The sequence below is a fragment of the Ostrea edulis genome, chromosome 4 (assembly GCF_947568905.1).
Source record: "Ostrea edulis chromosome 4, xbOstEdul1.1, whole genome shotgun sequence".
Taxonomy (NCBI): domain Eukaryota; kingdom Metazoa; phylum Mollusca; class Bivalvia; order Ostreida; family Ostreidae; genus Ostrea; species Ostrea edulis.
This window is the reverse complement of record NC_079167.1, coordinates 67,134,587-67,151,786: the sequence shown is the minus strand read 5'-3', so window position 1 is coordinate 67,151,786 and position 17,200 is coordinate 67,134,587. Positions and strand designations below refer to the sequence as shown.

The window sequence follows — 17,200 nt, the reverse complement described above, 5'->3', positions numbered from 1 at the left end:
GCACCTACTTCTGAAAAATATTTCAAAGCTCTATGGTGACTTAGTTTTGTGTATTAAGGACAAAGAGAGATCCGAGTCGCGTTACACTGCTTGGCTGTGGAATCTAAGGTTTGGAAGATGGAACACATTCATTTCGTTGAAGCGTGCGCGGTTCAATTTTGATAATGCATTTAGATTTTCATGAATTGTCAAAAGACTCTACGTCTGTCGTCTGCGTGTTTGTATACATGCTCTGTGATCCGCTCGGCGAATCCGCGACAATGTCATGATGTAAGGGAAGATGGCCCTCGCTCAGATCCCTGTTCCGCGCCACTACAGTACCGTGGACAGCCAGTCGTGTTCCACCGGTTTTTGTGTTTATCAAAGAGGCATTAGTCCGTAATGCTACATTTCAATACACAAAATTACTATGTGTGACCACTACACACGACGATGAATTAGAATCGAGTATCATGTAAATATCAAGTCTGCGTCCGGAAAATTATCACGGCTTACATCGAAGTTAAAACTGACAAAGATATGGTCACGGACGATTTATATACAGTGCAACTTACTTTTGCATGAATGATAGTAATCCAGTTGCATTGGGTTATGAAATCTATAAGCAGTTGACAAATCCATGGGCGCCTCAATTCGTCAGTTGTGATTCGGAAAGTCAATCGAAGATCGCCCCAAAAACAGTCCAGAAAAAATTTATTTAAAATGAATTTGTACGTCTTCCAAGTTTATCGGATATTTTCGCCTTGTAGAACTTCCTGATCCGTATCATTGAACAGACAGAAGAGCTATGGAGTTTTGAATACATAAACATATAGTCAAAGCCATTATCAGCATAAGCTCTTATTTAAAAATTTATAACAAAAATTGCAAGAATCATGAAACGGGACCAACAATTCGTGTCATATTTCTCTGCATGCGTGATTGATCACACAAGGACCAGCCTCTCGAGATATTGGACCGCCCTCACCTGAGTAAAATTACCTGCCCATTTAAGGGGAAAACATGGCAAATGTAAAGATGGCTAATCTACATATTGGCAATTGTCATTCATGCTTGAGCGACAGCAGGACCTTCAATACGCGATGTTTTACTTTTATCCTGACAATTTATTTATGTTTGTCTTTTGTTGTTCATATCTCTATGAACAAGATGATGTTTTAATAGTTAATCATTTCAAAGATTGATAAACAATACGGATTCAGGTTCTTGATTCTCTCTTGTATTCTCCTTGTCTTACACATGGGCTGTGAATTTTAGGAAGAAACATCATAAATATTAACACCCACCTCGACATTACACTACATAAAAATGGTGTTTAATTGTTTTAATTATCTTCAAACAACGTCACGAGGCTATAAAACGAAAGAGTTAAAACAATATAGGATTATCTAGTCAAGATAACGGATCAACAACATAGTTGTCCCGTTCATTGGATTTTTAATATTTTATCACATCGTTATGGCTGAAACAAACTATAATCATTTACTTGCAAGACTTTTGTTTCGTAGAAAATTAATATTTCATTTCTCGATTTCCAATTTCCTTAAGATCTTCTACTTTCAGTACAGCTTGTGGAATTAGAAAAAAGCCATTATATAGCGATTTTTGACCCCCCACCCCAAAGTACGCTCCGAATTCACCATCAACGAGGAAAAACATGAATACATGTAAGTCAAATGCCTGTCATTGTCATTTGCACCAACAGCTGAGGGACCGTAAAAATGTACCCATCCTTAGCATTCTAGCGCAAAGGCTCTGGGGACGTCTTCGTGAACTTTTGTAGCTCCAGATAAAGTCTTTGAAGTAGATGGCATGTTTGGAGCTTAATTATAATTTAAATTGCTAATTAAGCTCAGGGTCAGACCTGCAGGTCTCGTACTACACGTAACTTTATTCTGGCCGTTTGTCTTAGCGGCTCGAGCCCGTTATCTGAAAAATCGGAAGTAATTCTGACGTAGTGAGACAAATTTTGACAAAAGATGGGAGGATATATAACACAATCTAATAAATACGTATTTAAATGATTAACAACTCGATTACATCAAAACATGACATTGTAAAAGAAAAATTCATGTCAAAGCATGTCCCCAACAACCAATATCTGATAAATGATCTTGGAAAATCCATCTAATTTAATCTAGTAAAAGATGATTCCACAAATTCCTAAATTTCATGGAAAATATATAATTTTGATAATGATTATCTGTAAAGTTTCTATGTTTGTATCAATTCATGCTGATATAAAATGGAACAATATTAGAACAGTAAATTTCATATGCTTAGACAGTTTATGAATGTGCTATCTCTCTCTCTCTCTCTCTCTCTGGTTTGCAACACACACCGCCCCTGCATGGGGTTGAACTCGCGACCTGCGGAACCAAAGTGGAACAAACGTGCTAGACCACTCGACCAACTCTCTCTCTCTCTCTCTCTCTCTCTCTCTCTCTCTCTCGAGAGAGAGAGAGAGAGAGAGAGAGACTAGAAAAGCAACGGCACTGTTAGTTATTCAAACCTCAAATTTTCGACGCAGCCCGCGTCGCTGTCAAAAAACATATATTACACAAACAAATATCACATACTACATACATGTACTACGCAACCCCCCTAAAAAAATCCCCGACAAATAGTAATAATTTACATCGTTAACAAAAGTGATACACTGCTAGACAAAATTAAGAAATATCTGTACTCCCATTCCAGTCCACTTTTACAGTTAGAGATTGTTTATTTCTTAATTCAGTTTATAAGAGTATAATTTTAGTAAACGATGTAGATTATCAATGTTGATCGTTTTTCTTTTTTTGGTAGTGAGTATTATGTGTTGTTTGTTTATATAATATATTTGCCCCTTGGTTGCGAACATTTGAGGTTTGAATAACCAACAGTGTCGTGGCGTTTCCAGTGCTTCGGCCTTCTATTTTAGGGTGTTGTTGGATTTTCGTGCTTTATATATATATATATATATATATATATATATATATATATATATATACATATATACTATATTTTCGTTAACATATTTGCAAGCGTTAATTATTCAACAATTGTATCTTTGATTATTTGAATGAATTCTGAGACACGCGCTTGTTATCAGAGATTTTTGCGCCCCATTGCAGAGACAATGCATCGGCATGCACTCACATCACTACAATCAAATCATTAATTAAAATGCGCGGATCTGATATCAAGCCTTCCATCCTCACGCTAAATTCTCAGGCGATTGGGACATTTCAAATATTCGTACGTAATTTATTTTGATCCTAACATAACGAGGCTAAAGACATAAGACGAGAGAGAATGACACACACACACACACACACACACAGAGAGAGAGAGAGAGAGAGAGAGAGAGAGAGAGAGAGAGAGAGAGACACGAGAGAGAGAATTTTCTTTATTAAGAAAGACAGCCCAAATTGAATTAAGTGGATTCAAAAATTATTTACAATTAATTTTTGAAATGGGTAAAGATGAAATAAGGCTTCATAATTGATTTCACCCACCATTATATGTGTAGAAAAATTCTTTTCTTCATGGAAGTTAACATAATACGGAAAATACAATTTTATTAATCCACTACGACTCAATAAAGTTTTAATACTACAAATGATCTGATTGGTTCCCTGATAACATGCCAATACTATTGGCAAGTTTTGATTTTTGCTCTCTTATTAAAAGAAAGAAAACATTCAAAACGACCAACACCTGCGCCAACCATTAGCTAGGGGACAGCCACCGACTGATTCTATCTCCAACAGTATCTAACGTTTCTACATTTATTTCAAAATTAATTTGAATTAAATGCTTAAAAAATATTAACCGAACAATAAACTTTAAAACTATCCATACTCGTTAATACATGGAAAAATTTGCAATTTTCATTCCCCTCAAAGAAAATTCTCTTTCATCGAATTTCATGAAAATAAAGAAGTCACGATCATGAATTTTATTTTTTTCATGAAATATTTCACGTTGAACATATTGATTTAATGAGTTTTACATGAACCGCCATTCCGATGTCGAAAATGCCCTAACAACTTCTTATCTAACGTTTGAAGATTAGATAGACGGTGGTAACAGCAAATCAGCATAGAATTGGAAATGGAAAAATTCACAGTCTATTAACAAATTACTGTTATCAGCAACAAATTGGCATATCATAAAGAAAAGTTGGCTGATGAAACAATTAAAGAAGAAAACCTCGTTCGGTTTAAGCAAGATTTCACGCCGTGAGGTCGTTTGTCAAATCAATCAAGTAGAAGGAAAAACCGAAGGGAATCCGAAGATTCGTTTGAAGACAAGGGTTAGGGTATCCGATGTTTTTTCATCGCCAGCCGGAACACGCAGTCTTATAGACTTGGTTTCTGCTTTTTTTGCTGGCGATGCCGAGTTTCTTCGTGTCATGGAGCGTCATGCTAATTTTGTCTTTTGCATTTGATCTCTGAGTATAATTGAATTTGTTACCTTTCTTCGGAAAACAAGACATGGAGATCCGTAGAAATTCTAATGAAATGTAAAAAGATTTCTGGATTTTCAAAGAAATTGGTTTTTTTGAAAGAATATCTTCTACCTATATATATTTTTAAAAATGTTATTCAAATAAACAAAGTTTATTGAACGTTTACGTCTTTCCGAGGTTGTTATTAATTTAATAACAAAATTATAATCTATCAAAAATGTGAGAGATTTTCAATGAATCATGCTGATATTTTTCTATGCAAGTATAAATCATAATTTGGGTGAACCGCAAAGTTCGATTAAAGTTAAATTACTCTTTTTTTTCTAAAAAAAAAAAAAAAAGACTGTCGGAGAAACGTAACACAGATATGGAAGATCATCTTCACCATCTCGAAAAAAGTGAAATTAAGTTCAAAGGTATCAGGGGTCCATACCCCTAAGCAATGATTCTAATCAGCCTGAATTAAGGGACAGTGGTAATATAAAATGAGACAAGAATATTTCAAAGATGTTCATGAACAGATTTCATTCATTACATTCCAATACAGAAGTTAAATCTTTTTGTATTTGAATATCATTATCCTTTTTCTTTAAAATTATTACAAATTTTTTACAATGAAAATTAAGGACTATATCAACATATTTTCCAAAAAAAAAAAAAAAAAAAAAAAAAAAAAAATGGTATATGCATACAGGAAAAAGGACAATAACATAAAAAGCGTGTTGTTCTACAGAACTCGTAATAATTGGTCATCTATTAAATGCTAACTTAAGCATCTTCGTCTTATCGTCTAAAATTAAATGATTATGTGTTGAAGAGAAATTATCAGTTTTATAATTACAAAAGAAAATATGTAAATTTCTGTTAATCGATTTAACAATAAAACCTTACGATCGATATTACAGGATTTGCATCCTGTCATTAAATAAAATCGGATATACCTTTGATACGGGTAGGCTTTCGGGCAAAAAATCCGCCGCAAGCCCCCGGGGGTAGAGGGTAAGATCCGTAGGAGGAGGGCACGGAGCTAAATCTACAGGCTGTGTTGGGAATGGAACCCATCCCTGGGTATGCACAGGTACTTGGAAAATCACAGTAATTCCCCTGTTTGTATCCGGTTTGATAAGAGTATGGAACGGAGTCACCGAAATAAAGCATGTCCATAGTAGTAAAAATTATTTACGAAGGAAATATGACAGAAAAAAGTTTACAATTCCGAGTTGAATATTTTTTTCCTAGCTTTTTCCTTTATGAATCTCAGCTGATGAAATTATTCATTCAAGCGAGCACACCAATCAAAGACCGGCAAAGCATCAACTGCAGCGTGAAATATACACCGATTGTGTATTGCGATAAAGCGTTGTCCATTTTAATTCCATCAAGGTAGATAGTTAGAGGAAAAGAAAAATCACTATAGGGTCAACGATATGCATAGGAGGAGCATGTGAAGAAATATCTAGACACTTGTACAAGACATCAAAAGTTTCATTCCAAGTCGAAAGTGTCATGCAATTAATAAACGCGTTCCTATCTCTCAAAGGAGAAGCCCATTGACATAATGTTATTCAGAGAGTAATGCGTGACGAATCCGCAGATACGGCATACTAAATCTCTTTTTCCTCCTTCTGTGATAGGCAACCGTCAGAGAGAGTGGAAAAAATCAGATACAGTTGATGATCTGAATGATCGGCAAGTGCGCTGCAGTTTCTACCGTGAAAATATCGAAAAGCAGCCAAAAGGATAAGATTGGAAAATATCTGTAAAGTCACTTTTTTTTTTAACCCCAACTGAAAGTTTTTTCCTTTTCTTTTTGTCACGCTTGTGTACACAGAAAAATCTATTTAAGATTAATTTCCTTGTCCAGTCTGTCCACCTGACGAGTCACTCTTGTGGCCACTTGTTCTACAAAGCAATTTCTTCCTCTCCGTATATAGTGATAAGGAAAAAATAATATAAACTATGCATCGGGTTCGACGTTCCTACCAACTTAACGATTATGCATAGCATCATTATTTTTAAGCAAGAAATAATCGGATTGGGGCCCGTTCTGCATGTGGCCAATATTTCTTTTCTATTTCGAAAATAGGAGTTGCTGACAGTTTCTATGAACGTTCTCTAAAGGGACTTGAGTTTCTCAATGCCCAGGTTTACAGAATAATAACAAAATCTCGAGTAATTTTGCTGTATATTAAATCCTTGCAGTTTTAGGTAATTTCAAAATGATTGTCAAATTAAAAATGCAAAGAGCATTTCGTGGGAAAATGATGAAGGTTTGGACTAAAAAATGAAATGTTTTGGAGGCTCTCAGCATGAATGATAAGAAGAGTCTATAGGATTGAGAGAAAATATTACATTCGTATTCTTATCGTGCTCCTCAGTACCCGGACCGACAATTAAGAAGTTGATAAAACTGGTCTTATCATTAAACATTTGACATTGGCAATTCTCGAAATTGACATAATACATCAAATAGTTATCTGGATGTTGTGTACAATTAAATGATAGAATAGTAATTGCTGTTGAAAACTCATTAATTAGGTGCTCTCTCACACTAAATTTGGTCTAGTGGGGGAAATAAATTTTTGTCCAATGACTTTTTAATTCCTTTTCTTTCAATGATTTTACTTTTCTTTATGGATGAAAGTCAATGTGACACAGAATAGATACCCGCTTCCTACGATATTCTGACCCATTATCATGTATATTTTGTAAGTTTAATGTGACTTTAAATTTGTTTAACATTTAAATTTCAAAGATTTTTAACAACTTATAAAATTATTGGATGGGTCGCATTTCAAAGACTTCGAGCTTTCATCGTGTCCCCCATGAATAGTTAATGTATTGCAAATCATATTTTATTAAGGAAAAAGATGTTTAAATGAAAAATTTGGAAAATTGGGTACGTTTTAAGTCGAGGAAGGAGTACAAAGTTGTTTTCATCTTTTGTACTTGATATTGTGTACAAACAATCTTTTGTAAAATGAGTATGGGGGAAGAAGGGATGTGGGTTTTATGGGAGCCAAACCATGAAATATACAAAACAATGCTTTAACAAAATGGATTATCAGTTGATCTTATGTTATCCATCTCTCCAAGTTCTTTTGAACCAGGCCGCACGATGGGGTCTTTTCCCAAGATGGATGGATGGACAAGTCATTATTCATCATAAATTTTGTCCCATCTTTATCCCACAAACTGTGTTAGCATTGCTCTATTCTAGGTAAACGACGCGTACGTAAAGTCGCATCAACGCAGGACAGTTTATAGAGCTCGTTTTTCTATTGTTCTTGGAATTTCATTAAATACAGTAATGAGAAAAACGAAGCCTCTGCTCCGAAGACGAGTTTCGATAACTAGCTTTCTCCGGATAGGTCAACACCAGTCAAATTAGGAACCAGTCAAATTAGGAACCGATTTCTAACATGTCAAACACGAAGGTGTAACCAAGCGCACCAGCGACTCCCCTAATTACGTTATTTTGCAGCTTTGAAACTGACTGTATGGCAACCAGTTTGTTCCCGGAATAGAGAATAAATAAACTTTTCAAAAATCATTTTTTACATGTTTGAAGTTTTGATGACAATTTCTGCGTTGATAAGTGAATTGTTCAGTCTATTTTTCAGAAAGATCAATTTGATTGGAAATTTGTTTTATAATATACGTATATAAAAAACATTAGACCACAAGAAATCTACTTTAAAGGTGGCCTAATACACGTAAAATATGCTCTTGGATCGGACATCATCTTCAAAGCCCACCGGGCCTTAAATTGATAGGCAGAAAACAAAAGGAGCACCCATTTGTTTGTTATTCGTAAATGGAAATATGACAGCCACGGCTTTTTGTTTTAAACGCGACTTTTTGCGTTCATGTCCGAATTTTGTGTGGCCAGGCGATATAAAAGCTTCAAAGTGACACACCGAATTTAGTTAACTTTAGGTGAACTCTTCACTTTGTCACACTTATTATTTATTTCACACTTTCTCATCAATTACACCTATACTTTGCATAAAGCAAAATTATTTCTCTTAATGCACGTGGTGAGCAAACGTCCATTTTTGAAAAATATATGTCTAATAAGTATTAGAATCCCACTCGAAAAAAGGAAAGGTCTATCATATATGATATTCTACATATTTCTCTCCAGTACTTTATGGATTGGGTAATATAACTTTCTTTGCTTGATTCAAAAACACATAATCCAATCACCTGAAATAATGACTTTGTAGACTATCCTAGCATGCATCTAAAGTTAATTTGACTTCCAGAACTGGGGATAGGAGGTTAAAGGTCATTAAAATATATATATTCACGTACCATTTCCGTTGAACTGGATGAATTCCTCTGAAGATAAAAATGCATTTTATTAATCATTATTTTATTATCATCTTGTTTTATAAAATGAAATATGAATATTGATGCAAACCAATTCAACAAAACAATAAATCTTATTTCAAAATAATGCGACGATGTTAATCGTCAATGTAGAACATTACATTTCTTTATACAGTAGTTGATGTACGAGTTGTATATCGTGAGCTGTTCAAAGTAGTGGGCGGAGCCAAGTAGCAAAACCGCGACTCCTAGTTATGCATAATCCCGCCCCTATAAAACGCCCCCTGGAGAGCTGTGAATATTGATAGAATAATCACTCGGGTTTGTTTACTAATACGATGTTTAAAATACGGCAACCGTCTTATACAAACATATTAGATAACGGCAAATGTTATTTTCAATATGTTAATATAACAACAAAAACACATCCTTATTTTTCCTTTTATATAAGTAAACAAGCATTCGGGGAAAACTTAATAATACAAATAATCATAGACTGTAACAACCTTATATATATATATATATATATCGAATTTCTTTAGTCAGACGGAAGATTAATATAGTCTTCGTTTCTTGATAATGAAGATAGTAATAAGATGATAATAATTATTATGAGGTTGTTCGGGGATTTCGTATTTTTGCATAATAGCATGAGAGAGACGGCAAGCATGAAAAGAGGGGGCGTTTTGACCGAAACACTCCGTTACTCATGTGCAAAAAGGCCTTACAAGTATCAGTCGGTAACGTTATAATAATTATTAGATAATTCCCGTTATGTGTCATTAACTTTCATTGTGTCAGAAGAAATGAATGAAATATACGCGGAGATGTAAGACCCTTCAATGGACATACCAGCGTTATATTACAGGGCATGGGAAAAAATTACCCAAGCGCTAACTATAGCTTTATGCTTAGTAAACTGTGCATTTTTCTGAAATAACTAAATAACTTTGACATTTACCGAACCGCATGGTGTGTAGAATAAATAAATATGAAATTAATCCTCTTGGGTTTGATTATATATATTTAAGTCGAGGAAATTTACATCTGTAGAAGGGGTAATAATTATATATAAACTTTTAATGGTTCAACGTCTAGAATTGTTTATGTGGTAAATATTACTTAATTTTTGGGCCCACCTTTTCATAAAAAATTGAAATGACCAAAACACGTGACAATACATTCGTCAATTTCGACACCAGAATATTCATCAAGTTCCGTTTTATCTTGGTCAACAAACTCGTCAGAGGAAAGGCTCATTTATCACCTTAAAACGTCAGCACATTACGGATGATATTGCAATATAGAGAATATAATAGTAACTATCAAACGTAAGGATTTTTATCAAAATAACATTGTTCTCATCCTTTTGTCAAAGATCTATGTACTATAGGGCATCGCTTTGGGCCAGTAAGACTGTTCGTACAAAGAAAAAAGAAAGAAATAAAAATATTTCTAAACAAACCATATATATATATATATATATATATATATATATATATATATATATATATATATATATTCTGATAATTCATGGGATAGTACGTTTTTCGAAATCTTAGTTAGATGAATCAAAACAGAAAAAAATAAGTTGCCAATGGTGTAAATGGAAGATGCCAAGATGTCCTATCTGTAGATGACCCTTCACTCAGCCTAGAAAACACAATAAAACGGACCCAAACGTGATGAATAGATACATTACAGAGGAATGCAGGTGGTCCTTAGCTTTAAATGTCAAAATCCCAAAGCACTTTACTGCTCAGATAGACGGGAACAAAATAAATGAATTTATCGGTATTACTTTTTGACCCTATAAGATCTATTCTAAAACATAGAATTCTTGTTTAAAAGTTTTGGAATATCAAAGGGAAATTATTCCATTTCCTCAAATACATATTAATTGTATTTCTATTCCTCAAAGTAAAAACTGTAGTTCATTTGTTCCCGTGGAAGAAAGACTCGGTGACGAAACAACAGTACCACCGTTTCTAATTACGAAATGACAGGTAGAAATTAAATCGTGTCAAAAATAATTCCAGTATTTTATTTTCTCTTCCTATTTTTGTCACAGGGGTTCATAATCCTTATTTCAATTTCCAAAAGCGCAGTTTTAATTCTCCCAAATGTCGGAGACTATATAAAATCTCCATATGTGGCAATGCTGTTTCAATGCTAGGCGAACTCGAAAAATGACCTGAGTTTTTGTGTGGGGATAAGGGGACAGTAAGCCGATTACCCCTACGGTTCACAATATCTCTCACAACACACCGTGGTACATTTTTATCTTGAACATAACACTCAATTTCAGCGAAAAAAATACCTTTAGATATCATGCTTATTATCACTTCTTAATAAGTCCGACAAAGGAACGAATATTATCGTTGAGTATTCTATTCATAATTGTATTTTTCTCTCTATACTCCTGGGTATTTTCTCTATCAGTGAATAACAAAAAATGTTAATTAAGTTTTAAACATCTCCTTCTACACCTATCGTCAACGAATATCACGCGATTAATATTGAAGAGATTTCCTTTATACATCTTACCATTAAAATTGTTTGGACTTTCCATAGGCGACATTAATTCAGTAACCATTTTGTCAAATCCACTGTACATTCACGAATCTTCCTTACAATACAAACACGACAGTGGCAATTAGAAGTCGCAAAATGCCAACATGATTTAAAGAAAGTAAAATTTACGGTAGCAGGGGAGATAATCATCAATTTGTTTGTGTTACATGGGTATAGAAAGTGCCCCCAGTTATTAAAATGTCATGTTTACAAGGTAACAATTCCTAGATGAAAATTGTACATACATTCCAACAAACGATATGTAAATTAAGTCATAAAAACAAAAGCTTTTTAATTGTTCTATTGTGCAAACGACACCCACCTGCTTGATTATATACATGTATATATATATATATATATATATATATATATATATATATATATATATATGGGGATTTCTCACATTGGACAAATGACCAAAAGGAAAAGGAAAGTAAACACTATTTCTCTGTGCTATTTAGAATATTTCTTTATGATAAGAGTGATTTGAATATGTCTTTATGATAAGATTTTTAATGGTACACATCGTGTTATTCTCGTCAAACGGATAGACACTCACAATCTCTTTGTAGCTTCATCTTACAGCATTTTAAAATACTCACAAAAGTGAATAAAGAAAGAAAAGAATTAAAACTGATATTCCCCAACCAGTCATTGAGAGAGAAATTCCAGTATTTGAGGAATGGGCAACCCTTAAATTCTCAAAGATATTCCGTAAATACAAAGATGGTAAGATGAATCTCTCTCTCTCTCTCTCTCTCTCTCTCTCTCTCTCTCTCTCTCTCTCTTTTTCTCTCTCTCTCTCTCTCTCCAGTCAACATATGACTAGACACATTGAGCTGAACTGTACAGCAGACTGAGCCGTTTGATAGATTTATGATTTATTGTTAGCATGTTGTAATATACAAAGAATCATAATCTCAATGGAAATAGAACAATGAAAGACATGGCATTTCAAAGACATGATGTTATATATTACAAAAATGTTTAGATATCAAGGATTTGAAAAACAGTGAAAAGTGTGAAAGCCTATCCGGGTGTTCTCCCTTGTGTGTATCCGTATAAAATGTAGGAATACTCTTCTGCGTAAACAACGTGAAGCAATACGAAGAGCTCCATTTCTTCAACAATTCATGTTAATAAAAGTTACCCTGTATTTTGTGTTTATAACAGCGCTGATGTCAAAATTTATGAAAATTCTACTTTGCCTGTGAGATTTAATATTGTAAACGGTTCCAATTAATGTATGGCATCGTTTTTCGTGGGCCAAGCCACGGTGTCAGGTACCGAAATGGCGTGAATGCTAAACAATGGATCTTGGAGAAAAACATAAAACCTTGTGGTAAAAACACCCAAATACGATCTTATCATCCCAGATCTCCTATTCAGGGTATACATATTCCAGCGACAATATGGCGGGTACTTGCATGCTTTCCACCGGTTAAAAAAATCGCGAACACAGGTGCAACTAAAACATACCCAAGACTTGTTTACGGAGAATTTTAATCGCGCGGCGTTATTGTTCAGCTGGGGAAAAATAAAGCCGAATTCCAAATATTAGGTCATTCAGAAGATTTAGAATATAGCTGGGTTATTGGTAGAAGACTAAATTGGAGTACAAATATTCTTCCCGAATAATATAAAAGACTATGGCCACTGTTAAATTCCACACTCAGTAAACTTGTCATGTTGTCAAAATTTCACGTGTGCCCAATACAAACTGCGAACATACCCTTTATGTAAATATTCAACTTGTTTAAGAGGGCTTTTCCACATCAATTAAAAACACTACATTCACGATACATTTTCCCACACAAGACGTAGACAGGTAATTATATTTTCATTTTTTTCCCATTGCTGTCAATATTGCCTGCAGCAAATCCAAGTCATAACATTGAACTGAACTACGTTTGAATATGTTTTGCATGTATCAATTCCAAAGTTTTTGTATGAGATCAATATGGTACTTTTTTGGAATGAGTATACTATTACATTTATAAATTAAACAAAATAGTTCTCAGATCGTAAAACATCTTTACATTTAGTACAACAGTACGCTGTAACTGTAGGGACTGTTTATAGAAATTGAGTTGAGTGCCTCACACTTATCACGCGACAATTCTACGCTGTTTCATAGACCTCCAACAAAGACCATCTTGACGAGACCAATTCAATATCCACAGGTCCTCGTTGGATAATACCACCATTTTTTCGCCATAACGCTATTTACGATGACCGCCTTCACACACAGATGACAGTAGAGATTGAATTGCTCAACATATCGGAAGAAGATCATACACCTTTTAACACACCAAGTGCACCCTTGGTGGCCGACAAAGGTTAATGCGATGTTACCATGGCGACATTGCAGGTAAAGTTTTCGATGAAATAATCCCGTGGAACCCCAGCCAGAGGCTGAAAAGGCAGTCCTGACTTGGGCATATTAGGTCTTTTCAAACAAGGCCTACTCACTGGCAGACCTCGTGCAGAGACATTGACTGAGCTCTTCTGGGTGACTAATTAAAATTTGTAAATTCAATTTACTGCCACAGTTTTTCCTTCAATAGGCAACTTCACAATTTGCACTCTTTCTTTCGGAGGACTATCAATAAACCATTTTTCATCGGGCTGTTTGAACAATAGGGAATATATTGAATTTTTATTGGATATACCACTTCAAGACAGGTAGATATTAGAACGAAGAAATCAGACAGCTCGGCGAGGAAAAAAACAAAAACGAATGCCAATTGTCAAAAAGCTGATGATTTGAAAAGTTATAGGGTAATTTCTATTTAAGCTCCAATTGATATTAGCTGAACACCAACGCGGTACAAGAAGACTCTTTAGCATAGCTCAATGGCATACGGTGTCCTCATGGCTATAGTCTTTGCAAGACACTTGAAGCACAGTAGAGTGTTGACAAATCGTTCATAAAGCACTTGGCACGAGTACACTTAATTAGTCCGGTATCTGTCATGATGCCGCTCTCTCGTTTTGTAGCTAGTGTGGAGAACCGCAGCAAATAACACCTTAACCAAACCACTCTTGGAAGCGAATGAGCGGCGAAGCGATTCCAGCCGTCAACAGAAATATGACAAAATCCGTTACACTTAGCGTTTTATGAATGAAAGTCATACATGGTTGGAGCTAAATACTCGAAAAATTACTCAGGTCTGAATGTGTATTCCAGACAAATATTTTAAGTAGCATATCGATATCAAGGGTTAACAATGTGGTGTTCTTTTAAAAAGAAGACTTGTATACAATAATCTGAAGTTGGCTTGCAAGGTCCAGCGACTGTCTAAGCCCTGGGAAGACTTATTGGAAAGCGCGGGACTGTAACGCTCACACCATGCACGACAGAAGTGGATTAGTGAGGTAAGAGTAGGTCTGGTTGACCTGAAAGGCATAAAGTGCCACTGGGCTCAGATAGTGCAGAGCATTTAGACAAGTAACCCAAATGACACATATAGATCATTTGTAAGCTAGCCCAGTGATAGCAGCGATATTAATCAAGCAGCCGAATATAGAGGTACATGTATATGCTATATTTAGCTTTGTATAAGGATTTTTTGGGGAGAACTTCACACGTTAGAGGGATGTCAACTTAATGACTGATTAACATAAGGACATTACGGGTACATATAGCTTTAACTCTTAACTACTGAACTAATATTGTCCAAAAGTAAGAGATCCTCTGACAGTATGCAAAAAACGAATAAATGCATAATTCAAATTTTCCAATGACAGCGCATTAAAACTTTTAATATTCATGCCACACTTCTTTGAAGACGAATGACTGACATTCTTGCATATCAAAAATATTCTGATACAGAAAGTTGCTTACGTTCTAATAATTTTATAATGCAATTAAAAGATTTCAAGGCAAAAGGAATATCAAGGTATTTATTTCCACACTGTCGATTCCAAGTTCATACGACACCCCCAGTTACCGGGTATCCCTCAGAATTATCTGTCATGTGATTTACCGGTGGAAACCCAAAGCAAAATTCACTTTATACTATACATAACAAACAATGCGAGCTTGGTGGGACAAAAGATTTTTGGAATGATATATAGGTCTTTCAAAAATCAGAATATCTAATTACCATTTTATAGCATAGTCTGTCATACATAAAGGATGAACAGAATTTATTTTTCATCTTAATGTTTCCCTCGAAATTCAGTATTAAGATTACGCCTTTATTTACGAACACATGCTTTTTTGTTTTTCTGTGAAAATTTTAAATATGGAGACGGGATCAGTGATGACAGTGAGGGTGGCAACCATCACAAAGTACAGGGAAACTAGTAAAAATCAAAGATCTTAAAGTATCTCCCGAACTCCTCTTGTACAATATCATTCACAACAGCTAAATAGGTTAAACAAAGGATTCCATTCACTGGATGTGTTTATATACCAGTTCAAAATCACGAAATGGTGAGAAAAGTATTGCCCCATCTATCTTGTGCAATATTAAAATAATAGACAGAAATAGCCAAAATATTCGTTAGACGGATCTTAGTAGGTTGTTTTTATGAGTCATAACACGTCAATATGTTTACCACAAAATCATACAATTCTTGTGAAAGACTTTCTCTTTATTTACGTAAGTACTAACCATTGAAATACCTGTAACTGTCTGCAATTCAGGAAATGCAATTTTCTACTAACCGATTATACCATTTCTGATTTTAAAACAAAAACTAGGCTTTAGAGCCAAGAAAAAAATTTGTTAATGAAAGCATGTACGATCTGTTGTCTTGCGAGAAAATGCGTAAATTACATAAACTGATGGTATCATTGAATTCTAACTGGCACGAATACACAAGTAGTCAGGAGCTGCAGTACTGGCACCAGAGGGGTGAATCCTTATTGACAAAAATATTTTCAGTAGTTAAGTACCTCTTTCGATTTAACTTCATTTACTTAAAATATCGTGTTCCAATATTAACACAGATTCTAGTTGCGAAAACAGTGTGTTAAAGTGTTCAGGAAAGATTACAATCCCTATCCAAGGAAAGAAACGGGACATTTGTGGAGGAGGAGAAAGGGAGAGAGGAAAAAGTCAAAGACAAGCGCACGCAAAATTTAACTGGCATAGTTATCAAAGGGTTTCACTAAAAAAATAGTTCTAATAAAAGAATGTTAGCTCTGAGCAAACAAGCTGTGCAAATACAGAGTCCGTGCTCGACGCTTTTCATTAGGAAAAACATTTCTTTGCTCTGAAGACTTAAAAGGCGGAGTAAAGTAAATTCTGGTGTACAGTTTTTATTTAAATGCATTGGCCTCTGAGAAACTACTCTACAAAGTCTAGAATGAATTCGAATGAGCGTTAGTGACGCCATAATGCAAGCATTTTACAGTTTCACGACAAAAATCTTGAATATAAATGACAAAAAATTCATTTGTCAACATGGAGGTTACCCCTTTCCTAGAAAATATTGCATTTCTAAAACAAAGCTTTACTGTTACAGTAATGAATCTTTCTAAACAACTAAATTATTACCACGATGACTAAACAAATTTGGTCCTTCATAACACACGTTAATTATAATTGAATTTTTTCATTACGTGTTGAAAGTTTTTTGTTTGCGTATATCCTTTCAGAACACCATGCAAAAGGAACCTGAGTCAACGTATTCATTATTGATCAAATTGGTGTTTTAAAAATCAATATGAAAATATAAACACGCGCGGTTCACTTATACCTGCAAATGAAATACACTGTAAGCTACAATAACACACGAGACAGATTTTATCTAGTAGAGTTTCAGCAATTTGTAATTTGTAATTGACCAGAAATATGTGCAAGGAGACATTACAAACTTCAA

General features: G+C 34.7%; 1 protein-coding gene across 32 annotated transcripts in view; it reads right to left on the bottom strand.

Moving 5' to 3' along the window:
• LOC125670863 (paired box protein Pax-5-like) overlaps window positions 1–17,200 on the bottom strand; it is a 46,631-nt gene that overhangs the window by 24,817 nt on the left and 4,614 nt on the right. For 19 of the 32 annotated variants that reach the window (XM_048906275.2, XM_048906279.2, XM_048906281.2 and 16 more), the window contains exon 2: window positions 8,774–8,800. In XM_048906275.2, the coding sequence (XP_048762232.1) occupies window positions 8,774–8,800 (27 nt within the window). Of the gene's footprint in view, window positions 1–554; window positions 855–5,397; window positions 7,997–8,773; window positions 8,801–11,338; window positions 11,467–17,200 lie in introns of those variants that run through there. The other 13 variants (XM_048906287.2, XM_056163557.1, XM_056163542.1 and 10 more) reach the window with 3 other exon arrangements.